We start from the raw sequence: 26,886 nt of genomic DNA, 5'->3' as shown, positions 1-26,886 counted from the left end.
AAGTACAGTTTTGCAGGGAAAATAATAATAGAAATGAACTATTATTAATAATAAAATTTAGACCCAGAGTTAGATTTTCTGCAAAACAGCGCTTTTATTTTGGAAAACTTTAAGTAAATTTAACAGATGACACTTTTGTACATTTACTGAAGCAGAGACTTGTAAATGCATAAATTTGATGTAACAGCAATTTCACTTAGCTTTGTAAAGTACATAATCAATAATTATTTGTTTGCTGCTTAACTTCATTTAAGGTTCAGATTTAATCTTTAGACTTTTATTGGTATTTTATTAACTATTGACAAATATCTGTAATCCAGTATGTTCAGTACTGAAGTACACAAGACATAGTATACAGGGAAAGACCAGGAAATTATAATCCAATCAGAGAGAGACCATAGCCCATTTTAATATTTTCAAGTTTCAGAGTTAACTGTCCATGTGGCGGCAGCCTGAGATTTAAAAAAAGACAACATGACACAGATATTTACATGTTAAATTAAAGTACATTTCCACATAACTGTCACTTAGAATACAGTCAGAGAATTAGAACAAATCCTATCTCAGAAAGTGAGACAGATAATGTTGCTTTAATTTCTATTCCACCCAAGATTTATTTCTCTTATAAGGGTTATGTTAGCAAGCATGAGTCATGATGCTTACAAAACAGATCTGCATCATGTGCAAGTACAGCACTCTCTCACTCCTGCATAACAACCAACACAGTTAAGGATACAGTCTGTCTGAGCTACAGTATCTCAGATCTCTCATTGGGTCTCTATGATTTAAGAGAGAATGTGATCTCTTCAACTACCCTCAGAGTGAACACAGTTTCTCTTTTCTCTTTCTTCGAGTTTATTTGAGGGAACGCTCACTGGGATGGCGACGTTCATAGATGCCAGAGTTACAGCACTGCTGCTTCTATTTGTTTCTATGGTCACTGGAGGTAAAGTTGCTCTGATTGGCTGCTTGACTCAGCCAGTCTGAGGTCTATTTCCTGATGGTGGTGGTGCTGTTGCGCTGGTAGAACAGCACATAGGCTTGATTGGTCTGAAGCTGGTTCTCTGACACTGGAGTCACACTGTAGGTGAATAGATTGAGGGTGATCAAGAGAAATAACTGCACATTTATATTGACATAACAGATAATGATAAATGATGTGAGTATAGACTGAGTCTTACCTGCAATCATTGTAGAAGCACCAACCATTTTCATCTAAACAGCAGGCTGTGTAATGGCCCATGTTCACTGTTCCAGCATGGTTACATATTGCATATAAATCGTACAAAACTGGGCCTTTGGAGACATAGATAAATATGACAAATTAATTATTCTGTTCCTCAGAACTATATTGTGTCAGTTTTTCATGTTTTAATCTTCCTGTTGTAAGAACATGTCTTTATTTGTCCCGATCAAAGACCCAGGAAAGTAATTTACAAAATAGCAGACAAGCTATTCATTGGCACTTCATTGTTCTGGTGGTTCATTATGCCATAAAACTATAACATCCTTGGTTCAAGAGTCCTTTTAATTGCAACATATTCAGATCTGTTTCTCCTCATGACTCTTGTGTTTTCAGTCACCACTTAAAATGCAACAGAACAGGCCTTTAAAAACTATATTATTAAAACCTTTTAACTTAAATTTTTCCTGAGCAAATGGAATGACACAGTAACACAAACGGTGCAAACCAAGCACAAATGACACAATGCACGCTTGGAGAAATAAATAAGACATGTAAAAGGATAAAGTTATAGAAAAGTTTGGTAGTGTTACCACAGTCGACAGGTCCGTAGGGTCCAAGGTCCAGGTTAGTGAGGGGGAAGGACACATACACTGTGCTTTTACTTATGGACCACCGTGAGGTTGTGAAACGATTCAGATCTGAATGAGACTGTTAAGCATCATCACAAGTTCCTTCACATAAACACCATTTATTAATAATATTAGTAGAGTGAGAAAAACTTGTTGCCAAGGATACGTATTACAATGACCTGGGGGAACCTCTGGATGGACAGTCGCTTGGTGCACTCTGTGTGCCTGTTACACCGCTCACACATCTGGAAAATATAGGAACAAATGTGCACACATCTTTACATTTCTTAAACATAAATACTCTGTCTCCATCTATTAATCACTGTAATGTTGGTAGCAATGCTACTAATTCATAATTCCTAAATAGCATCATTTGTAACTAACAGTTCGTCAAATCTATTCTTCTTATAAATGACGGGGTCCTAAACGCGCATAGAAATTTCTGCCAAGGTTGGAAGAGTTTCAAATTGGAGAAGAAATAAATAAAAAACCCTCAGTTACAATTTTATTTCGCTGGTGCTTAGTTAATTTGTAATAGTTTCATATTCATAGTTACAGAGAAATAAAATATTTGAGAGTCTTTCAAGGACCAATTGTCAAGCAGTGCTTTATTTATCAGGCAATAATACGTTTTACACTGTAATAAACAAACAGCCCTTCATCACCATCACAGAAAAGGAGGTGAGTACACTCTAGGGAAAGTTTGTAACCTGAGCAGCATGAGGGAGAGGACAATGAGGACAGAGAGGGAGTGAAAAAGAAGCTAATTTAAAGTCTTAATTCAGTTTCTGGGCACTAAAAAAAACAAACAAAAAAGAAATAGAGAGATATATAAAATAAAACTGAAGAGGGGCAGTTGATCCACGGTCTGGCTGAACTTCCTTGGGGGGATTAGGTGCACTGGGTCATTAACTAAAACATATGGTTTATGGATGGATGAAAAATACTGATATGGACTAAGTCATTCACACCTCATACTGTCAGTCATTCACCTTTCACCATAAAGAGAGAGACACATTTATATAATATGATCCATTGTTTTGTTTGTTTGCTTATTTTACTTACAGGTGAATTCTCCTTGTCGAGTTTCTCTTCCTGAGAGAAGAGGTCGAGGCACTCTCTGAGGGTTACCTCCCCTGCAGAACTCCTCTTGGGGATAGGCAGCGACAGATCACAGAACACATCGAATGTGTTGGAGTAGTGCGAGCATACTGAGCAATGCAATGAGCTCCTCAGCTGGCCTGAGAACAGGTCTGTCACAAGGGTCACAGGGTTGATATTGGTAATAAATATCAGTGGTGTCTGAGCTTTATTGCAAATGCAGCTGATGGATGACTACGACTGGATTGCTCTTGCTCTCCTTACCGACGATTCTGCTGTCATCCCTTTCCAAGTGCTTCTTCCACATGGCAGCTGCCTCTTCTGACAGTCTAAGGGAGCATAGCACGCGAAAAAGATCAAATAAAACGTGGTCACGTGAAGAACACTAATGTTTCTAAGAAAGAATGTTTTTCGCACCTAAATCTGGCATATTTCTGGTCAGTCTCCTTCATCATTCGACGAATGTTGGGCCTGCGGTTGATTTCTGTGTGCAGCTTGTCCAACAGGAACCTGAGAAACTCCTGAGCATCCTGTTGACTTAGTTAAACACATAGACATAAAATATTTCACAAGGAACTATACTAAGCATGTTTCTAAGTTTGATAGTACACCTATCTAATACAACCAGCAGCAGCCATTATTACATAATTTATGACATCATTGATTTTCTTACCTGTAACCAGTAAAGTAAGGCACCACTTCTTTAAAAATATTGTAAAACTGTCTTGCATTTACAACGGTGTCTCCTTCATTTACATCCCACAGGCCCGACAGCACCTGAGCGAAAGCTGGAACAGCAAGTCAAGGCAAGGAGCAATAAGTCAATGGCAAAAACCATAATGAGTAAGGAGGAGCGTGACGAGGAGAGAAACTCGGGAGGAAGGACTGTACCTTCCATTAGCTTTGGCTCCTCTTTGGAGAACTTCTCATGCCTGTAGGACCTGAGGAGGCAGTAGTCTCGTAGGCCATGTGTGTGAGACAAACACTGGACTATTGCGTTCAGGAAACACTGGGTTGGAGACAGTAAAGTGGAAAGTATGCTGATGCAAATATTTATTCAGCTAATTCTGGAGTTAATTCTTTTTACAGACTCTATCCTGCATCACAATAAACTTACAGTGTTTCCTACGTTTCTAAGTCCGACTCTTCCACTTCCTAAGGTGAGCTGCTCTTTCTGTAAAACAAAAAGAGCACAGGAAGCTGCAAACCAGAACTGAAGACCTGTGACATCCGTCAAAACACTAAGCAGCTGTCTGTTAATGTGACGTACAAAAATACACGTATCTAAAAGCACACGTCCTACTATTTGACCCCTGGCTGAGTCTGTACAACTGTCTGTCCTCCTTAACACCACCAAGGCAGTGTGTATTACATTGATAGGACAGATTTAGCTTTCTTATCTCATTAGCATAACAAGAGAGGCTAAAAGGAGGTCATCCTAAAGGACTCATCCTATTAGAGACCGAGGAGTGCTGACAGGTGGTTAAACACGTGTGTGTGTATGTGTACTCCACATTGATTAATTCCTTCACACGGTTTCTCTGTCTGTGTTTATGTTTGTCCCATAAATCCCACTTTAAGGTCAAACTAACAAAAGACTGGAGGATAAAATTAAGATTTGCAGATGCTGTGTTTGCTGTACACACCTCGTTGTCAGCGACCAGAAGCAGGCCCATCAGTGAGGTGTAGAGAACAGACTGGGAGATGTCAGCCGTCTCTCTCTGGAGGCCGTTCTGAGACACCAGGGTACGACACAGGGCCTCGCAGGACCCTTCCACGTTGACACCACTGGCTCCAGGCATCCTATTTTAGTGGTAAACCTCACTAGTGTTTCCCAGAAGGGATCCTGAGTCAGGTGGAAGGGTTTTCCCAAAGGGATGCGGTTTGCACGCCAAACTGTTTTCTCATTCACAGCTGAGGGAGAAAGATCAGGGTTCATTTGTGAATAAAGATCCCCTAAAGGTAAATCCTTAGTTTGACCACACTGACTCAAAGTCACAGTCATAGCGTCATAAAGCACTGTATTGTAAAGGGTAATCAAGGCCAAATCTACACTGTCATTGCTGTTCAGGGCAGGTGAAGGGTAAAATCTTCTACATGTATTTATCTAACAATTACTGCCAAACAATATTAGAGCATTAGCAAAACAGACAGAGTAGTTTGGACTTACCTGATCACTTGGCCGCTCTTATCTGTGGACAAACTGTCCCCACCAAACTGTTCCCATCACCTGCTGAGCTGTTAAAAATGTATAAGGGTATGTCTACTATTTCACTGTGTGTCTGTAGGCAAGAACTGAAAGTCTACCTCTCTCCCCTGCCCTGTCACCGGTGTTGGACAGAGAGAGAGAAAGAAGGAGAGAGGGAGGGTGGATAATCATCTCTAATCTTTTTCTCTTTGGATCTTGTTGGCTATACTTAGAGTCATCTTTATGTACTTTTCCACAAATACCCCAGTTAACTTTATGTCAGTTTATTAAAAAACAACAACAACAACAAACAAACAAACAATCATAACAACAACAGTGGTAAACATTTGACATGTTCACGTCACATTCAGTAATCCTGTTCCTAAGCTGTACAGTACGTCTCACCACAATCACACAATACATCAGAGCGAGCAAGAAAAGAGCATTTCTATGCAGGTGTGTGTCTAAACACATTCATCTTTCACATCGCGAACAGTCTCATTTATTTTGTCCAATGTCAATGTACACATCTAAACAGAGTCCCCGGGCCTCCAGGTGATCAGTGCTGACAGTCAGCGGCTGGTATGGTCTGCCATTTCTGTGTCCGAGCTGAGGCTGAGCTCTGCCATGTGATACAGGGCGGGATCAGAGTGAGGAGAGAGCTGTGACTGGCTGGTCTGAGCTGTCCTGTCTCGCGACTGGACAATGGCTTGGCGTAGACAGGTAATCCACTGCTGCTTGCTGAAGGAGTCATTGGCCTGCAGGCTGTGGGAGTGAGCCTTGGGGCGCCCTCTGCTGCTCACACGGAAACAGTTCTTCACTGGGAGACGGTGAGACAGAGGACGACAAAATAGGAAGTTCAGCGAAGCACATTCACTTGAAATAGTGGGGTTTTGTGGCTTGGCTTTTTCTCAAACTATAGACTTAGTTGTAGCCTATATTTAACTCCTGCAGCAAATATAAGGTGTAAATAAACCAGAAATAAAAATGATTACTACTACAGATTATATTTACCCTATCAAAGTAATAATACAGTGGAAAAGCATCATTAGTTAACAATAATTTTGATAATTAAGTAATTATTTAGGTAAATTATCATCAATTTGATGGTTAAAACTTCACAATTCATTCAGTTTACTGTTCTCTTTTAAAACCACTTAGTTCCTATTGGTTAGCAACTAATACAACATTGATATGTACCTTTATCGTTTCCTCCAGTGAAGGCTCCTCTAAAGGTGCTCCCTCCACCAGCCTCCCCATCGGGGATCTCCTCCAGATTTAACAAGGCATTGGGCAGGGGCTGTCTGTACACTTGAAACACCTGAGCTCCCTCTCTGCCTTCCCCAGGTCTGGTCAGCACCATGGCCAGCTCAAAGAGGAATACATGCAGCCGCTGCCGGGTAATACAGACATATATATGTGTAGTGAGAAATGTGGCTTTATTAGAATATTTACTATATTGAAACAGATCTGTTCAAAGTAAGAGAAGAGTGCCTATGATTGAGATCTTATAGTAACATCTTTATCACCACCACAAAATACAAGGTAATGTGTTTCTAGGGATTAAGATCAAAATATCCACTGGGCCAGAAAAGAACTAAGGTCAGCAGCCTAAATATAAGGAACCACCACTAGTGTCTTGGAAGACTAAAACACAAACAAATCAAAGTAAACAAAGATAACAGCGAGCCGCTACCTGACCCTTGTTGTTCTTGAGTTCTCCGTGGCAGTAGAGGAAGCGCGACTGCTGGATCTCAGGTGCTCTCTGGCTCTCTTCAAGGTAGGTGAGACCCCGCCTGTAGAACTGACACTCAGCCTCCCCTGTTTTCTTATTCACCTCTGCCACGATGCTCTGAATCAACTCCAGCTAAGCAGAACAGAGTTTTCCACATTTAAAAAAAAACAAAAACATACACATTAAAGCAAAATGCAAGTGAAGTTTTCATGTAGCAGGTTTAGTTTAGTGGCATTCAGTTTCAAATGGAAGCCGAGCAAATGTCAGGTTAAAAGACTGCGGGCATCTTAAAATGAAAACAGACTCCCATTTCCCATTCACTGGGTCTTGTCTCATAAAATAATGACAAACCAGAGTTGAACATGACATGATAGTGTTTTTAGAATAATACTGACACGTCACTGGATCACTGCCTGGTAAAGTTCATGTTTGATAAATTATCTCTTGTCTCGGAGGTGCTAATGTGAAAAGTACCTTTCATTTAAGAAGGGAATATTAATCCAAATTTAATTGACATGTCTTGCACGTCCACCCTCGCAGAAACACGAAAGAAAGTTTCATAATTTACTTTCTGCTGAACAAATTAGCATTTGTTATAACCATGGAAACTGTGAACTCGGCAGGCCTGTCTCGTGCATTTTACAGCCTTGTATCCCAGCAGCCTGAGACACGTCACATACGAACATGTAAGACACCAACTCACAGCGTCAGGTAATGTGTCCTCATCAGGGTGATCTGGAGGTGTGCACTTCTGTATCTCTTTCAGCAACAGGGGGTATTTGACCAAACGGCTTCGTGGTAGATCCAGGAAGTTCCACAGGTCCAGTTTCCTACTGAACGAAGACTCCTGACACAGGCGCAGGAAGTGCTCCACTCGTTTCTCTTGCTTTTTCTGATCTAACAGGGCTTTGGCCCCCACCTGGTTACAGCAGTATGTAACATAGGCCTCTAGGCAAGGAAACTGCAGACAGGAAGAGGGGAGAAGCGAAGGCGATGAGGCAAGATTAGGCGTAGATGTAGTACTCTGTACGTGCTGACAAAGAACAGCATAATGTAATAAACACAGGACATGGAGAGAGTGAAGGTGGGTTGTACACCTTTTCTTCTTCTCTCTCAAAGGTTTCCATGGAGACACTCACCCAGTTCATCAGAGTAGGCCCCACCTCTCCAACTGTCTTCTCTGATCCCTTCAGCCGCTCAAGACGGCTCAGAAGATCTGACATAAAAAAAACAGAAAACATAAACAGTGTTACTACAACTCAAAAACAACATCTCATTAAACTAAAACGATGAAGTCATCCAACTTCCTATATCTGAAAAAAGACATTACATCAGTCAGAGCATAAGCAAATGCATTGGGCTGTAACTTGCATTTGGCTGGACGATGTCATTACGTTAATATCCTGATATTAACTTTAAGATTTTTCAATATTAATACTTTGTACATCACCATAGGACAAGTGGAGGCAAACTTACACATCAAATGCTTCAATTGATTTTCAGTTGTGTGCCACTATTAACCCAATGCAAGCACATTATTTTGTATTATTTTTTATATATTTCTAAGCAGGACATACAACATTGAATGGATGTTTATAATACACTATAAGTTGATAGAATCAGTAGATAGACCAGGTTACTGATGTAGCAGTTGAAAGTGGAATCCCTCGTTTGTTTGTAACAATTAATTTGGACAATAAATAGATCATATGAGTCAAAGAAAGATGTACCTTCATGGAGAGGAATGAGAGAGTCCAGAGTCCCAAAGATCTGTCCCAGCTCACTCTCTGTCATGATGTCCAACTTCAGCATGGGCTCATAGTATACCTAGCAGCACACACAGAGTGGAAGGCAAAGGAGAAGAACAAACCAAATGAGGTGCAGAAGGTGGTCTGGCAAAGTGGGACAAAGAATTCTTAGAGATTTTCTTTGAATGTAGTCGATAATATATTCAGGTGGGAGTGTTTCGTGGATAAGTACCTTTTTAACCAGACTGAGGTCCTCAATAAGTTGTCTCTCTCCCTGGGTTAGCTCGTAGATCACCTAGACCAAGTGACAAATCTAATTTAACCTGATGATTCGACACGTGGACACACACTGACATGGGTTGTTAAATACACAGACACGCAGCAGGAGCTCTCACAGCTGATTGTTCAAAAAAGGAAGTTGAGCTTCTAGTGCCAGCTCACATCCTCTTTCATAATCCTCATGTAGAACAGCTTCACAGAAATGAAGACTAGATACTAGTCAACACCCCCACTCTACAACCGCAGCTTTACCCACATGCCCTTAATAAAACCTTACATAAAATACACTGGCAGACACTTTAGCTATTGCAGTTTCAACTAAACTTAGACGGCTGCCCCTCACACCTCTTGACGTTTGATTTCCTTCGCAGTGAGGTCATGACTTTCCACTGTGTCACTCCAGCACTGGCTGTTGCGCCGGCGTGGAAACGACGAGGCCTTCGTGCGAGACCGTATGGGAGCAGGGGGCAAAGGTCGAGCCTCTGTGCGAAAACTGATAGACCGCTGTGAAAGGAGAAGAGTAGTGGATGCAGTCATTAGTAGGTCACTTTGTACTGAAACTAGTACGTCACTGTGTTTGTGCACCATTACCGAAATGGACTGGCCAATGCGTTTCAGAGCAGGGGTCTTCACTGGGGTTATGACACCTGTTAGGCTATTGGACTTTGCCACAGGTTTTACCCGTTTATTACTGGGCTCCTACAATGAAATCAGTGTTAAAATGTGTAAAAAAAAACACGTATCACAGTCTAATCAGGGACATCATTCATCATACTGTTGCTAGCTGCACATCAGAGGACTTTAAAAACACCTAACCACACATCTGGCAGCTGCAAAAGAGGAACACATCACCTCTGAATCTTTCATGTGATCAGACACCAGTTCACCCTCCTCCTCTTCCTCGTCATCCTGACAAAACACAGCAGGAAACATAACAGAATACGTTAGGGGTTAACTTGAGAGAGACATGAGGGAGTTCAGGAAAGTGGAAAAAGAGAGATGTTGAGAGGGCTGAGATGTTGCATGGTGCACATCTCTCATTTCCTGTGTGACACTTTCAAAGAGGAAGAAGGTTGAAACTGTGCCTGTGTAGTAAAATACAAGATGTCTGCCTGTTTCTGCCACACTAACCACATCAGCTGTATTCTCAGGGTAGTCACCCAATGAGATGCACTCAAAAAGCAGCAGAAAACAAAATGTAAATGTGCATGACAATATACATAAAAGTTAGAAAACTTAAAAAAAAAACAAAACGGAAAATAACAGTGATTAAAATGTGACGAGACGTTATATTACCAAGATTTAAAGGTTTGTGCACTCAGAGAGCTCCTGTGGCTGTGCAGACTGTCACCGAGCCAGCTCTGCATTCAAGATTGTGGTCGCAAAGGTAAGGTTTGACTAACTTCCGCTAGTTACCGACAGGCACTGTGAGAGACAAGAAGATGAAGAAGAGAGGCTGGAACAGAGTTTGAAGTCAGATCTCACTCACCTCTATGATCCTAATCACAGGTTCAGGGGCCGAATCTTGTTTTCTCTTCTTCTAAAAGCAGAAATGTATAAGAAAGTGAGTTTGCTTGTGTTTTTTTAGGATGAATGTTAACACAGGTTTTAGACAGGAAGCATTAGGTGAAAGAAATAAGACAGATGGTGTGACTTACCCCAGCATGGTCACAGGGGACAGTGTGTGTCTCTCCTGGTGCCACATACCTAAGACAGACAAACCTTTAGTGTGCATGAAGCAAACATCCATACAGTAAAACCATGAGCAGCCCAGTGGGATCCTAATTGGACGCCTAGATGACACTTGTAGGATTTGTTTGAATCTCTAGTTATACAATTAATAAACTAATAGGTTTACAACTTTATTCCAATTTCAGTTTTCAGTGAGTACTGAACATTAATATTAAAGGGCTGTTTCTTGTTACCATCATGCCAGATATGTTAAGTTCAAATATCACTCACGCACCAACACAGCAAAACATATATATTTTAAATATTTCATGTATCAGCTCTGAGCACTTATTAGACTAAAGCATGAGGCACCAGGCGAGGACATGTAACGTTGAATGTAAAATGTTACCGTACCAGGAAGTCCTTGTTTCACCAGTCTCCTCCACTTCCATCTTTAGTCTTCAAAGCATCATCACAGAAACGTGGGACCTTCTCAAAAAGAGAAACATTGAAATACTCCAAATTTATTCCAGTCTCGTCCGTTTCAGTAACACAAAGTGCCTTGTTTGCAGGGAGCTCGTCAGAGTTCAGTGCACTTCTTCCTCCTCACTTTCTTCCTCATCTCACACCCGACCACATCCTTTAGAGTTGCACATATTCATGTATCCGCTCAGCTCAGGGAGGAGGCTTCAAAATGCTTCTTCAAGTTTATTACTCAAATCTGTCAACTGGATGATCAAACTGCTTTGCAGCTAAAAAACAGAAGACTCTGCAGAACAACTGCTGCATGAGACAAACTTTATGAAGCACCCTTATGAATGAGGTACATGTGCAAAATCAAAATCATTTTGGCACTGTGCAAAACTTTACACATACAAAATTTGTGTGTAGTGCACACACACATATATACACACATATATATATACATACACACACACACACATATATATATATATATATACACACATACATACACACACACAGTTTAACAACTTTTCATCTTAAGTTTATCGGTAGTCAGTTTAGCTGATTCAGGTCGTGCTTCCCGGATATGCTCAATAACGAAACTTCTGATGAAACCCAGAAGCAGGTCTGACAGGAAAACAAGACTATCTGATGCTTTCAACGTTTTGCTTGATTCATGCACAAAAATAGAAATTGAATTTAATCAGAACAACATTTTTAAACACATGAGAAAAGAGAAGAAACAACACACCAATTCAGGTTTGTTTTGACATGTTTATTCACTATCACACTAAGTGCTCCCATTTCAAGATACATCTCAATGCCTTGCTCATACTGTAATGTAATGTCATTTGGAGTTTAAGTAGAAAGAAGACAGTTTATGATCTACATTGTGTGTGAGAGTCAAAACTTAGCCCCCCCCCGCCCAAACAAAAAATAAAATAGAAAATAAACATGAAACAGAGGATAAAGAGAAAAATGATGTCATGTGCAAGTGCCCCTCCAATGCCACAGTGCTGGATGAGGTGGGTGTAGGAGAGCCTGAAACCGGCCTGGGGTCTTACTGTGACAGTGCAAGGTACTTTGTTTCCAGCCAGGAGAGGCAGTTAACTCCGATTTAAACTGTGTCTTCAGGTGCTTCTAGGATTTTAAATTTGGGCTCTCAGAATTAAGGGCAGTGATACGGCAAAATTGATTCTTGCTATATTTAGGATTCTTAGCGGAACTTTATTTATTGTGGGTTGAAAATAATAAAAAAATAAAACAAAAACCCCAGATCTGTGAGAGGAGTTGGGGGGAGGTAGAGAGCAAGTAGATTGGAGGGGAGTCAGCTGAATGGATTAAAAGATCTCTCATTTAGTGCTGAAGTAAGCAACAGTGCCAGGATGTTTTAAAGGGACACTAGTGGGGCTATGCAGTACCGAGAGAATACTAAGGCTTAGAATTAAACTGAGTGGAGTGGAGAGGTTCTGCTACCGAGAGACATCAGGAGATCCAGTATACATGCTCTCTTCCTCCACTGACAACCCTATTCGCACAGCTGAGCACCAACTGGACTAACACACACTTACAGGTATCCTTAAGTCAGCTTACTGGGGCTATGTACACTCAGGCACAGGTTACACAAACCACAGGCCTTAAAAAAAAAAAAAAAAAGAAAGAAAAGAAAAAGAAAAAAGATTGATCCAACAGAGCTGACTGGATCAACCCACCCACCCCCAACCCCCTCCCCCAACCCCAACTCCTCACTTAGAACACCAACCCCGTCTCCTGCCCCTGCTAATCCCACCCTCCTTTGGGTGGGTTCAGCGTGGAGCTCAGCGAATGGTGTATCTGACATAGGGCACTTCCACATCTTCGTCTGAGAGGTCGTTACAGCACAGCTCGAATACCAGGGCTTTAACATGCTTGCCCAGCTTCTTTTTGGACACCTTAGTCACAATCTCCGTCATCCTACAGGACACAAAGAAGCAAATGTATAAAATTAATAAAACATGTGCCTCACACATGTTACTCAGAATAAGAGAACTAGGTGTGGGCATGTAAAAGATGTACTCACGGCAGGTCCAGTCTCTCTTTGAGTTTGGCAGCAGGCATGAAAAAGGAGTAGAGCATGGACACTCCCTGAGAAAGCATGGTGATCTCCAACCTGTGCTCATTCTGACAGAAAACAAAGGAGGGAAAAAAGTGGTGCAGTTAATTGGAGGCAAGAACCGACATGGTGCCAAACTAATGAGATGAGTTGATGAGGACGTACTTTAAAGTAGTCCAAGAACTGTCGGAGTGTCATCTCCTCTCCATTGGGCTGCAGACCTGTGACCTCAAAGCGATCCCACAACGTCCAATCAATTTCATAGTACTGCAAAAATAAAGATTGAGGATTATGAGATGCTAATATCAGTCACACAAAGAACAGTAGAGGTGAATACAGAAAAGAACACTATTCTAACATTCTCCTCAGCACACACTGATCCCATCAGTGTGAGAAGGTGAGTTGAACTCACTTACACCCAAGCAGGCAAACTGCATCTGCCTGGTGTATCAGTATTAGCATGGCTGAATCATCATTGGAGTTCAAAATAGCTAAGATATATGCGGGGAGTCTTTTGGACACTAAACATATTGATAATTATACGTATTCTTCTGCACTGAGAAAACATTCTGACATCTAAATGGATCCTACCTTGTGTTTGGGAGCAGCAATGGGCTCAGAGAAGCCAAAGAAAGGCAGGGCCAAGTTCATGAAACCATTCTTATATGACTCCAGCTTTTTGTGTCCCTGGACAATCTTGATCAGCTCCAGGCACACCAGACCCACCACTGCAGCCGTAGTAGTAGCGATGGCAGGAATGATCTTGCCAGCTATCAACTTGCTCTGCAACGCAATGAATATCAGAAGAATCATGAAAAACATTGTTTTTCTTTGAAGCTGCAGCAACACACATTAGTAATACTAATGAAAATACAGCACAAAATCTAACAGCTTGAAAGATTTCTTTGCTTATTGCATGTGCAAAAAGGACAATGACAGGACTACATTTTATTGCTAAACATCCTACCTTGTGTCTGTCTGTTGGGGGAATGTCATAGTTCTCTGCTCTCAGGTTAGATGCTGCCACAATAAAGTCCATGTGGTAGTTGGTGTCATCATCCTGTTAAAAGGTCAACAACAAACTACCATCAGTTAAGTTTATATTGAGGAGAAAGTAAAAGCATACTAGATATAGTACATCTACAGAAGGAAAGATAGTGTACCTTCTCAAAGTCAATAGGGTTGAGTTTGTACTGGTAGGACTCTGGGGTAGGCAGCTGCGTCTTCAGCTCCTCCAGCCTGGAGTCATCTAAATACCAAGAGTCTGTGGTTACCATCCACAAATCACTTCAGTGCATACGCTACCATCACATAAGCAAGTCTTAATCTCAAAATATAACATCTTACATAGATTACATGACCTGGAATACTTTATTATACATGTGCTTGTGTGTCTTACCAACAGAGGAATTGCTATTCTGCAGCTCCTGATCAGATACATGGATTTTAACTCCTGAACGAGGGGTAAAGGCCGGCACTTTGACCTCCTGCAAAATCTTAGCCACTCCTACACGATCATTGCTGCCTGGGAGACTGTATGTCTGAGCAAACAGGTTGGCTCCTGCCATTATATAGTCCATGTGCAGTTCCTGCAAGGCAAAGCCATTCTGTTATTATCTTGAGACTAATTAAGAGCAGATACTGATTCAACTAAGAGGACAGAACACATGAGAGTATATTTACATTGCTAGTGCTGAATTCTAGGGGGTGAGGACACCTCTTTGGGCCAGACCAGAATGGGGCACCAGAGCTGGTGAGCTGAAAGAAAATAAGGCATAAGATAACTCAGAGGCACTACAAGAGAAGGCTTGTAGAGAAAAGAGTAGACATATGAACCATTGTTCATATGTGTATGTATGAACATTGTTAGCACAGAAACATAGGTTTAGCTTCTGAGTAAACCTGGAGGCACTTCTGTGAAACTGTCCGACTGGAATAAACTAAGGGCAAAATGTAGACTAAAAAATACTTGTAAGCACACAGTTGTGTGTAGTAGGGCAGGACCTTGCTCTCTGTACGTCTGTATCCAGAAATGAGTCACACTCGATGTTGTAATCCTCAACAAAACTACCTGGTTATGTCAGTTATTTAACCCCACTGAATAATCTGTGCATTCTATTCAGAGCGAGTACAGTAAGCACAACAAGAATCTGGGAACAAGTTAAAGTATTGCAAGTTACACAAATACTCATACCTGTGTATCAGTCACTGTTAGCCTCACTACCATTAATAATAATGACAGAACAATTAAGTCTTTTTCTGTTCTTTAAATACAAAGGCAGCCTTGATACTGCCCTTCCTCCCCTGAGCAGGGGGTAAGATAAATTAATTTCAAGTGACATCTACACTATTGTGTACATTGTGTTACCTCATCATTCTCTTCTGCACACACAGACGTGCATACTACTGTATTTTGATGCCAACTGAGGATCGGCTTGTTGTGTTACATACATTAAAGTATAATGTTGCTCACATCACAGCACAACAGCACAGTTAGTTGAAAGGACTTTCTGTTCCAACACGATTCAAATTTAACATGCCATCTCGTTTACATTGACTAAAGCATCTTCTCAGCAGAAGCAACGCTGAGACAAGAACTCAACCCGACTTTGGGGTCAGAGATCATGTCATATGGTGAACATTATTATCCGGCCAACTTGTTCATCAACATGCAAAGAACAGGATCATACTAATGTGGTGTGATGAATACAGAAGGAGATTTGAGTTGAACTGAATTCTTTGAGCAATAGGAGGTTTTTGTAAGGCTGAATAAAAGCTAACCTCTGTCTGACTCAGTTTAGGATTCCAAGACAACAGATTCCAAGACAATGGTTTCATGCATTCATCGTGCAGTGAATTCAACATGTACCTGATCTGGGGGGAAGTTGTGCAGTAGCTGGCGGATGTTGTTGCTGTATTGGCACTGCCAGTGGTTGCGTGCCCATGCTACACAGTCAGCCCAGCTATGGGGGCAGTCTGTGACAAGACTCTTGTAAACAGCCTCCAACACCTCAATAGGCTGAGCTCCAGGAAGTTTCAGAGTCCGCTCCATAAACTTAGGATCTCTGAAAGAACAAAGACTATGTATTTGAACTCAAGGCTCATACATACACATACACATGCACAGATATAACTGAAACTAGCACAGACGGAACAATTTGTCAATATCAGACTAACAAATTAGTTGGACCATAAAGATTTCTTTTAGTCATGAGGTAAGCAAGTAACAAAAAGATTACCAATCCACTAGATCAATTTTCACAAGCCAACTATTATCAAAAGAGGTCAGTGTATCAGAATTTGCCCATCTCAGTACATTATCATGAAAAAATATATCAAGCATTAAAATAAATACAGTGATGCAATACAGTCAATATGAGGAAATGACAAGGAAATTAACTCACGTAAGGTACTGCATGGCACTCTCTGGTGACTGTTTGAATAGTCCCTCGAACTCATCACGGGCCCACTAAACATAAGAAATATCAATAACACATTTTGTTTACTGAATCAGCAGCACAACAGGTGTAAACCCTGAATCAGTTTCACTTAGAGTGATGACTTTGTAGATACTTGGGGGAAAAAAAAAAAAAGAGTGTATATTTCAATTATCCAATTAAAATGACTTGTGCATAAACGTGTCCACTGACCTGCAGTGTATGTTCAATGGCATTTGGGAAATTCTTAAGGGTACAGATGGGGATGGACTTCTCAGGTGGGTCCTGGCTCGAGCTGTAAGACTCTGTAAGGAAGGGGATCACTACCTGGACATTGCCTTTGGTACCCAAAGTACCAGACTCCAGTAAGGGTTTACGGTAGTACACACACCTCCGATCCATATACATACCTACACAATGGACAAAAACAGAGAGCAGGACAAGAATCAAATGACGACGTTGAACCTAAGAAACTCAAACAAAGCCATACTGTATTAGAATAGAAGTAGTAGAATAGTGAAGTATAGCTGACTGACAAGTGGGTTTGAATAAGTGGAAGTGTGTGTTGTGTATCTGAACAGGACACTATCCTCAGAGAGCTATTCTGCAAGTCCTCCTTATAAATGGCCTAGTACAACCTGCATGTATTTAGCTAGCGTTAGCATACTGGTCTCTTATTGTGTGCAATGCAAGCTATAGAAATATAGATTTTTGTAAAAAGAAAAGTAAGTTAGTTGGTCATTATGTGTACATTTACTGTTGTTCTGTAGAAGTTATAAAAAGAAGTAAAAAAAAGTTACCCTTTTATAAATGCAAAATCAGATGTACTATTGAGTCAACACTTCTTGTGTTTGAAGAAAATTCTAGAAATCCTGTGTCTCTTACGTGCATCAACGTTGTCCAGTGCATTTGCCACTCCATCAAGGCTTTCAAAGAAATCATCGTCATAGATTCTCTCTGTGTCGGGACCCACTCTGTTTTGGTGACCTGTAATTTTGATGGAGGGGTTCATCTGCTTCACTGCTGCTGCTGCCGTGTCACTCTTCATTTTCTGTTGTGAAAATATATATATAAATTATATCAATAGTGGCCTTTTTACTTCAACTGTGGTCTGTAGCGCATTGAATGTCAGTTGTAAGTTCCTCCAATTTTTATTTTACATAATGTAACCCTTGAATAATGAGGAGGCAAATAGTGTGTCAAAAATAATGTGCTTTAAAACATCATTGCATTTTATGCATCACCACATGAAATAACAGACATTACAATATAGGATGAACCATTATGATCCCCAAGCATCCCATTTTCTCCATTTAATGATGTACTATGACATGATCGATCAGCAGCAGAATAAATGCACTCAGGATTAGATAAAATGAACAGGAAATCCATATGCAGCACTGCTTGGAAACATCAAATTCAATCAATAAATGCCAAACTTGTGCGCAGTACTGACCGTAACATCCGAGGGCCTGAACAAGAACTGTCTGTTGAGATTGGACTTCTCTATGGTGTCCATATCTGTCACAATGACTTCTCCCTCCCCGCATGCTAGTCCAATCATAGCAAAGTTTTTCAAAAGCTCACAGCCAATGGCACCAGCACCAACCTGGAACAATTCAAGATTGGGTTTAAAATAGAATCAAAGTATTGTACACCAGATGATAAAAATACAGTGAACTGTAGACGTGACCAGACTTCTATTATGTCACAACAGCAAGCTAAAACAAATAAATGCGGTTATATCTATTCTTCATATTGTGAACAATCAATGCTGAAGTTGGGTATTTTTTTAGGATTCATTGACAAAAACAAAAATAAAATTTTTATTTCCCTAAACCACAGAAAGTTAATGAAATGTTGGAAAGGTTTCCAATAGCAAACTCACCAGGAAGTAGCGCTGTTTGGCAAGCAAATCCTGCAGCTTGGTGCCAAACACTGCAATCTGCCCGTCGTATCGACAGTTTCTCTGGGAGAAAAAGAAAGAAACGGGTTTAGCACCACTGTCATCCTCAACTGACTGTCTTTAGTGTGTGATTTGCTTTCAACACCTACAGGAGCACATTCTTCCTCAGTGAGCACAACCCCTTCATCTTCAGCCAGGCACTCCAGGGCATCAAAATACAGCCACTGCATTATTGGCATAAATTTTCCTGTGCATGCCTAAAGAACAAAACATATGTATTAATATGAAAAATGCACTTGTAACCAAAACATTATTGATTTGGACAGATAGTGTAGTACATGTCCAAACATGTCAGATAGTGTAGGACATGGCATACCACTGACCTTCATCACTTCCTGTGCAGCTAGACCCCCAATGAAGGCATTGATGGGTGCTAGATCACCAGCAGCAACAAACGACAGCTTTTTAATAAGAGCTTCATCCAGCTGCTCTATTTTGGCAGACCCTGTTTGGGCAGAGTTCACCTCCTTGGCCAATGTCAACAGCTCATCACCATCAGTCTGGAATAAAAACAGCCCAGCATGGTAAACAATTCACAAAATACTTTGTTTAATACCTGACTTTTATTGATCATTATTAGTTAATTTCAATGTGCTGCACAACTATTCATGGGTAATTCTACAGTGATTTGGTTTTTATTTTTTGTGAAAAAAGGGATTTTACTGACAGCTTCCTAAGGACACATTTACTGACAATTAAAAGGAGGCAAACTATACAAAACAGGAAACAAAGGGATTTTATACTGCTCTTATGATGACTGATATTTACCTGGCTCCAAGGTGCAGGAAGGCGGTTGTGTTTTTTCTGGAAAGCATGGATGGCCTGGAAGCCCACATGCAGCTGTCCTGGACTCTCGAACTTGGCAAAGTCTGTCATCACGAACTCTGGCTCATCCATGGAGGAAGAGATTGATTTCTGCATAGGAAAGAAACAAGTTCATATAATTTTTTTATTTTTTTTTTTATTTTTTTTTAAGGTGACTGTAAAAGCACATTATATGGTGACACTTGTACTGTGACGTTTCTGATGAGTGGCAATGGGGGTGGGGGGTGGAATCTTAAAATACAAAAATGGTTACATTCCAAATGTCTGGAATTAAAAAGCAAATTTTATGTATCACTGCTATGTTGCCATAACAATCCTTGTTGTAGAAATTGGCAGTCACTTACAAAGGAGATCTTCTTGGGCATCTTGACCTGAGAGACGATTCCCCCTCTTACATAGTCTGTGAAGCCAGCTGTGTCACAAATGCTGAATGTATAGGGACCTGGAAAAAAGAGATGAAGGCATGGCAATTTGTAAGTCATACCCAGACATCTCAAAACATGTCTTCTAATTAAATGGAAAAGGCCTCCTACCCAGAACTTTGATTTCCACTGGCTGGCAGCCATTGAGCTCTGTCATACCCTGAACCTCTGTGAATGTGACATAGTCTCCACTCTCAAAGCCATGACGAGCCTCATCCAGACATGTCACAACCCCTGGATTGTCCTGGAGAAACCATGAATGAGCATTTGAGTAAATAACACCCAAAGCGATAAGCAATTTCAAAAAGTCAAACAAGTGAAGGTTAAAGACTAACCTTTGTAATCATGGAAATCATGGCGCTTAGTGGCTGCTCTCCATTGGTGTCATACACGATCATCTCCTCACCAAAGTCACAGAAAAGCTGGCTAGAAGACAGAACATGTAATGTACATGAATATTACACATTGACAAGTAGAAATATATCAGAACACAGAAGCAGACAAGAGTCATAGTATTACCTAAACAGACCACGAGTGTCGGCGACAATAAATTTGATTCCTTTGCTGTGGCAGAGCTCCCCCAAATGCTGTTGCTCATCCAGAGTTGAGTTGGTAAGAACTACCACCTAGGACACAAACAGACAATTTTAAACACAAACTTATCTTGCTTTATAAAAGCTGTAATGACTTAGTGACCAACTTCTTTACATTATACCTGGAACTTGGTCAGGTAGTCTTCAGTAAGAGCTCCGGTGTAGGCAGTCACAGGGACGTAGTTGTTGAGTTCAGCCAAACGGGGCTGGCTGACTTCAGCCCTGTTCTTTCCCAGGTCCTCTTCCCGAAGGTAAAACTGGAAAAACAATAAATAAATAAGTATATTTCATGAGACTATGGTTTAAAACAAAGAGCTACTGATTTTCCTTTTGCTTTGAATAGTTCCCAGCAATTATCAAATGACATTTTAGCCATCCCTTTGTGGCATTTTATCTCATTCTTCCCAGAAAATCTTCTCAACCTCAACTGCTGGAACATTTTCTTGGCTCTACATTTTGAGTCACTGCTGTGCTGAAAATTGTCACCTCAGTCTCAAGTCACCTCCCTGCAAAAGTGCTTCTTGTCCTCTTATTCAGCCAAACTCTAGGAAGACTACCACTAGATACAAAAGTCTTCCATTTCACAAATATTGACACCCAAATCTTTAGAAATAGTTTTATACTCTTGCACTGATCTACAGTGGCAAGAAAAAGTATGTGAACCTTTTGGATTTTCATTTATTTTGTCATAAAATGTGATCTGATCATCCAAGTCAAGAGTATTTACAAATATAAGTAAAATAAATTTTTTTAATGTTATACGTCTTTATTGAGAAGAACCATAAAAACCTCAGTGCTAGTGGAAACATTAGGATATTCAGTGCCCTTTTTATGCCAAATGTAGTGTTGTATATTCTTTCCAAATAGTTTCATCAGTCTACAAAACACTTTGCCAATAGTGCTGTGGAGTGTCAGTGTGCTCTTTCACAAACTTCAGGCATGCAGCAATGTTCTTTTAAGTAGGTAGCAACTTTCTTAATGGTGTCCTGCCATAGACGCCCTGCTAGTTTAATGTTTTACCTACTGTAGACTCATGAACACAGATGTTAGCCAGTTTCAATGATGCCTTCAAATCCTTAGATGTCACTGTGGGTTGTTTTACCTTTACCTCATTAATGAGTGTTTGTTGTCCTCTTAGGGACATTTTGACTGAACACCCACTTCTTCTTGGTAGAGTAGCCACAGTCCCACAGTGTCTCCATGTGTAGATTGTTCGCCTAACTATACTGGTGAATTTCTAAGGTTTTCGACATCACTTTGTAACAGCTTTATGTAAATCAACAATTCTTGATTGTAGATCCTCTGAAAGCTCCTTTTGGCAAGGAATGGCTCACAAGTGTATTCTTCTTGTGCAGAGTAAACTCAGAAAGTTTAAGTTTTTTTTTGTGTGTCAAAGTAGCTCTAGTCCACACCCTCAAAAGAACTTTCTTCCAGGTTTGCCAATACCTGACTCCACTGGCCCTTGGAAAGGTCGGTATTGCAAGGGTTCACATACTTTTTCCACTAGCTAATATGAGATTCTTATGGTCGTTTCTTGGGTTATTATTTTGGGCAAATTATATTTTTTAATACTCTTTACTTAGATGAAGATCAGATGACATTTTATGACCATGAAATTCCAAAAGGTTCACATACTTTTTCTTGTCACTATTTTAATCTTTGATTTGAGTTCTACAGGGAGCCGTCATCAGAGTTTGTCCTGATATGCGTATTAAGTGGTGGAAAACATACATATATGCTATTCTAAATTATGTGCAATCAATTCAGATGAATGGATATAATTGGACATGGACTCAGAGTGACAGCAAGAGGCCTTCATTTTTTTTCCAAATGTTTGAAATTTCAATAATGGTTTTAATAAGTTAGCAAACACTACTAAGAACACTTTTTCATTTTAGCATATTTATACCAGAAAATGATGATCAATTTAAACTTAAATCTAAATTTAAATAAACTGACTAAATAAGACTTTTGAATACAGTTCAAATGTTATTTCATTTAGATTGAGTAAGAAAGGACGCTGCAGGAAATATCAGTGGTTGAAATAGAAAGGCTTGAGAGAGCAGAAAGTCAAACGCAGACTACATCAAACACATTTATGTTAAAAAGAAAAAATATATATATACACACACAAGAATGTGATTAGTGCACACACAAACACACACATACACATTTATCTATCTTTCCTTAGACATCAGATTTCAGTGTCCTGGCCAAGTAGATCAAAACAATCCTTCCACGTTACTAAGACAGGGTCTAGTTTGACCTAGGACTAATAAATCTGGGTTAACCTATGCAATTAAGGTGGGTAGGGCTGCAACATTTTTTTTGGATGGCAACACCACCACATATGACTCAAGTCTTTATATCTGAATTAGTTGAATTTGATGTGCTCATACAAAATGAGAATATTTCTGTAATTTTCCACACACCTGAGAAGAGAGGTCTCCCCATTCTGCAACTCCTTGGTCATGCACAGTGACACTTCTAACTCCTCCCAGGATGACGTTCTTGGCAATCTCCACTCCAAGACCTCTCATACCGGAGATGAGGACATTGGAGTTCTGCATGCGCTTCATAGCTTCATGGCCCAACACGTAACTACAAATGATATGAAAATGCCATGTATGTATAAATATACATAATTTAAAACCCAGCTCAATTAATACTTTTTCTTAGTAAAGACAAAACTTTTCAGACTGAAGACTTACAGTTGTCTTGAGTACAGGCCTTCATCAATCTCAGCATCATTGCCATTCTTAGCCATGCCCTGCAGAGAGATAACAGGAGGTGAAATAAGTTTATGTTACTACTTACTAGCCAAAGTGTACAACTTATGAGTTTGTACTTACGTTGGCAGGTGTGTGGGACAGATCAGTTCTGACAGAGTTAGAGGAGGAGCAATGGGATCCCGTCTTCGTCTCTGTTCCTGACAAGCGACGCTTCTTGGACAGCGGCGAGCTGGACATCTAGACAAGAATAATACAAGACAGAACAAAAGCTGATCTGTACGGCCGTTTCACTTAGACCAATTTAAATCAATTTGTTTAAAAGAGAGAACACAAAAAATCTCTCGACGATATGTGACCGTTTAATGTACATATGCCTGAGTTTCAAGGAGTTTTTTTTTTTTTTTTTTTTTAAAGCTAGCAAGGATTGAGAAATATATTGCATTGCTATGGTTCTATTATGTTAAGCATCCCAAGCACCCAATCCCCTTCATGTTGAAGAGAGGATTTCTAGTCTAGGGAGCAGCTGGGCTGGCTGCAGGCCAAACACAAATCTGCTCAAAAACGAACTGAGCCTGGAAGAGACATGAATAGCAGCATTATCAGTCCTTTTCAAGCCCAGAGACAGGGCTGGCTTGTTTATGTACTTCTATTGTTTATTATACCGGTATTTAAGGACCCCCAACATGGTTTCAACAAAAAGAGCTGAATCATTAAAACTTCACTGCGGTAAAGTGAGCAACACCTCACTGTGGCCCGCAGGTGTGGACACCGGGATCGTACTCTATCGCTGGAACTACTATCACTATTAGACTAAATTTGTATGTATTTTTAGAGACAGTAAAATTTTAACAAGTAACAATTAGACTATGATTAACGGAATAGCCTGGACAATGGCAATCACATCGGGAAGTGAAACAGGCCGCAGTATCTCTCGAACACATTCCCACTGCACGGAACACCCTCAGCCACAATTTCCGCATACAGTGTAGTTAACTTACCTGCCTACCCAAGTCAGACTTGACAGTTTACAAAGCAAATTCAAATGCTTAAGGGTTCAAGGCCAAATCTCAAACAAATACCTCGACGGGCAGCTACAAAGAAATGTACAGTTCACAGTAAACAGAAAGACCGCTGTTCGTCAAAAACGAAAATGAACGCATCCGGCATGATACAGCAAAGCCCCCCGGGTTAGTACAGTTATTGCTAGTTCCTAAGTAGTCTGCGTGCCACTAATCAGTTAAGTGATTTGGCAAGTTGGCAGGGTAGGAACATTAATAACTTAGTGGAAAGAAAACACCAGCCTACCAGCTCATCCATTAGCAGCTCGGCCTAGGCCTGTATTAAACCCTGGTGCGGAACACAACTTTACAAGCTAGCAGCTGTAGCTATGTTGCAACCTGCTCGTTAAAGACAGCAACGGGTTTGACAGCTCCTTATCACAGCTCACATACTAGCAAAATGCAATGTTTCAGTAGTTAATGAAAAACGCCGTCTAACTTTATCACTTAATATGAGCATTAACGCGAACGAGAGACTAGCCATTACACTCGCGCTTCATTGATTTCTCCTTTCTTACCAATAATCCTTCTCGGTCCCTTCCCAATGCGAACCCGCTCCTCTCTCACGGTGTTTATATGTCAGTAGTAACTATGATTGCAAATTCGACGATTTGTACAAAGAAAAGAGCGCGATGCGGGATTAGGACGGTCTGCACTATATTGTCGAGTCACTATGTCGTGCTGAGTGTCTCTCCTATGTAATTGCGTTGCTGGCTTTGCGACTGCAGACGGGAACAAAACCAAAATGGCAGATTGGGAGAAAGGGGCGGAGGAGCGGTGACGCATGGGCTGAAATATTCAACAGGAAAGCGTGGCCGTGCGCACGCTGCTCAGCCAGGCGCTCAGCTCATTGGCCGGGAAGGCGAAGCTACCACGCAGTCATCCCGCCCCTGCTACCGGGAGATGCATGCATGCATGTTTCTGTACAATGAGCTGCAGGACCTCACGGATTCTATATAGGAATCACCTTGCAATTGATCCGAAACGCACAAAGAGCATGTCTGACTCAAGTGCAAGAGAGCAAAGTTCCGATTACGGACTTCTTGGTTGTTGTTCGAAGCTCAAGACCCCGTCTACCGGGACTGCATGAATTCCATCAACATCATCATCTTTGTTTCAGATCCAGGTTAACAAGAAGTCATCCCATTGTAGGTGTAGACTGGATGTATAGTTACACAGAGCACACAACACGAGCTACCAGTCACTTGAAAAAAGGGGAAAAAGGAACATATCCTAGAGCACAATACAATGGGATATATTCACTCTACAAAGCAAACTGGTGTATTGTGGTTGGAAAGCATTATTCTTCGTCTGAGTTCAGGAAAACAGTTCGCTAGTCAAGTCTGATGATCCTGCAATGACAACTAAGACAGGTACGACAGTGAGTAGCACACTTGCTGGCTGTGAGGATGCTGGGCGTCTGGGCCCTTAGACACACTGAGGTTAGGGGTTAGCATTCCTTGCAGAGGAGGAGTATTGGGGGAGGGGGTGCCTGGCAAACGACAAAGGCCCAGAAAAAAAGAGTGGGCCGCAAACTGTCGGGTACACATGCCGAGGGGATCCCATTCTAATCTTTGTACAACGAAATTAAAAAAACAACACATTTCCACCGCTTAATCCGAACTGAAACGTGTGGCCATCGTTGATGTCACATTATCAGGCTGCCTAACGTTAACTAAGCAAGCTAAGGACAGACACTAGCCAATATTACGTTACTGTGGCAACACCGATTGACATGCTATCGTTACGTTAATCTATCAATATAATTTGCCAGTAGGTACTAAATATTGCCAGTACGTACTAGGTTGCGTGATACAAGTTAGCTTGCATGCCTCCTAACACTGCGTTCATACAGTGGATGTTTGTAGCCAAGTAGCTTTCAAGCTACCGTTAACCTTATTTACCAGAGAATATTTAAACAGCTCTTGCCGTGCAAATAAAATGTGCAAATGCTAATTTAACGTTACGTGACAGTGGCTTGTTGGCTAAAGTTAGCCGCGGCGGAGAACTGTGATAGTTCAGTTAGCCGACGGTAACTATCGTTAACGAGTACCAATAACGTAGATCAAACGACTGCGCAGTTGTTAGCTTGTGTTTAGCTAGCTTTCAAGCTATCTAGCCACCCAACGACTTTTTCCTCCTTGTGCCGCTAACCAGCTAACGTTAGCCGACTAGCTGGGGCTAACGTTACCAAGACGAGAGCTACACAAGTGTGTAGAACTTACCACATCCGATATTACTCGGCCTGATCTGTAGTATTAAAATCGGCTTGTATTTAAGCAAGAAACCTAACAAACAACGTGACAATTCAACAGTGCCGTTGATTGCAAACACAAAAGTGTGTCAGGGTGGCGGGCTCTGTGTGAGTTTTTCCGCTGGACGGCTGCCTGCCCGGCTGTTCCCGAACCGTTTCCCCTCACTCTATTTCAGTTGAAAGCAAAGCAAAGCAGCAACATGTGCACGTTACAGACACGACCATCGTCCCGCTCAAGAGGGTTCGCAGAAAAAAAATATCTGATCGATTTATTATACGTAGATAATTTTAATCCCCTCTAACGTTTAACAGAAACACATAGAGTGCAATATAATATATAGTTCTGCGCTGTTACATGGTATGTTAACGTTTACAACTACAAATCTTTTTTTTCCACCCCCGTCCTTTTCTCAAATATAGACTAATCCGAAGTTCACGCAAGGCCAGATGGAATTTGTAGGCAATGGCGTGATAACACCATCACAGTAAACACTAGAGCAACGTT

The 26,886-nt window shown here is 40.9% G+C and overlaps 3 protein-coding genes and 1 non-coding gene across 5 annotated transcripts; all 4 read right to left on the bottom strand.

The window, feature by feature from the left end:
- Positions 1–96: 96 nt before the first annotated feature.
- usp21 (ubiquitin specific peptidase 21) lies at positions 97–5,097 on the bottom strand. Its single transcript, XM_026368061.1, has 12 exons — positions 5,087–5,097; positions 4,563–4,830; positions 4,034–4,090; positions 3,808–3,925; positions 3,590–3,704; positions 3,334–3,453; positions 3,181–3,245; positions 2,881–3,068; positions 1,982–2,060; positions 1,777–1,884; positions 1,182–1,296; positions 97–1,081 (listed from the first exon to the last, which is right to left on the bottom strand). The coding sequence occupies exons 2-12, from the start codon at positions 4,716–4,718 to the stop codon at positions 991–993; spliced, it is 1,212 nt and encodes a 403-aa protein (XP_026223846.1). The 5' UTR covers positions 4,719–4,830; positions 5,087–5,097; the 3' UTR covers positions 97–990.
- Positions 5,098–5,372: 275 nt separating this feature from the next.
- Positions 5,373–11,171, bottom strand: arhgef3l (Rho guanine nucleotide exchange factor (GEF) 3, like). The gene is made up of 13 exons (XM_026368053.1): positions 10,952–11,171; positions 10,525–10,573; positions 10,356–10,406; positions 9,719–9,775; positions 9,458–9,565; positions 9,212–9,370; positions 8,820–8,882; positions 8,570–8,666; positions 7,979–8,055; positions 7,543–7,800; positions 6,801–6,971; positions 6,305–6,497; positions 5,373–5,924 (listed from the first exon to the last, which is right to left on the bottom strand). Exons 1-13 carry the CDS (start codon positions 10,987–10,989, stop codon positions 5,677–5,679), a joined length of 1,569 nt encoding a protein of 522 aa, XP_026223838.1. The 5' UTR covers positions 10,990–11,171; the 3' UTR covers positions 5,373–5,676.
- A 1,575-nt stretch (positions 11,172–12,746) lies between these two features.
- Positions 12,747–26,561, bottom strand: uba1 (ubiquitin-like modifier activating enzyme 1). 2 transcript variants are annotated; one of them, XM_026368043.1, is made up of 26 exons: positions 26,353–26,561; positions 23,190–23,306; positions 23,049–23,107; positions 22,770–22,938; positions 20,460–20,594; positions 20,264–20,370; positions 20,080–20,170; positions 19,856–19,988; positions 19,667–19,764; positions 19,266–19,412; positions 18,821–18,997; positions 18,587–18,694; positions 18,420–18,500; positions 17,988–18,140; positions 17,417–17,582; positions 16,745–16,941; positions 16,499–16,563; positions 15,964–16,159; positions 14,778–14,852; positions 14,494–14,683; positions 14,258–14,343; positions 14,062–14,154; positions 13,686–13,877; positions 13,260–13,361; positions 13,062–13,162; positions 12,747–12,955 (listed from the first exon to the last, which is right to left on the bottom strand). In XM_026368043.1, exons 2-26 carry the CDS (start codon positions 23,304–23,306, stop codon positions 12,820–12,822), a joined length of 3,174 nt encoding a protein of 1,057 aa, XP_026223828.1. In that variant the 5' UTR covers positions 26,353–26,561; the 3' UTR covers positions 12,747–12,819. The 2 variants fall into 2 exon arrangements, with proteins under 2 accessions (XP_026223828.1, XP_026223827.1); XM_026368042.1 differs by lacking the exon at positions 26,353–26,561 and adding an exon at positions 24,646–24,924.
- LOC113168047 lies at positions 13,474–13,575 on the bottom strand. The gene has a single exon (XR_003299328.1). It is a non-coding gene; the product is annotated as a small nucleolar RNA U6-53/MBII-28 (small nucleolar RNA).
- Positions 26,562–26,886: the final 325 nt, after the last annotated feature.

Source organism: Anabas testudineus, chromosome 7, assembly GCF_900324465.2.
Source record: "Anabas testudineus chromosome 7, fAnaTes1.2, whole genome shotgun sequence".
Classification (NCBI taxonomy): domain Eukaryota; kingdom Metazoa; phylum Chordata; class Actinopteri; order Anabantiformes; family Anabantidae; genus Anabas; species Anabas testudineus.
The sequence above is the reverse complement of the archived record's forward strand: the minus strand, read 5'-3'. Positions and strand labels throughout refer to the sequence as shown.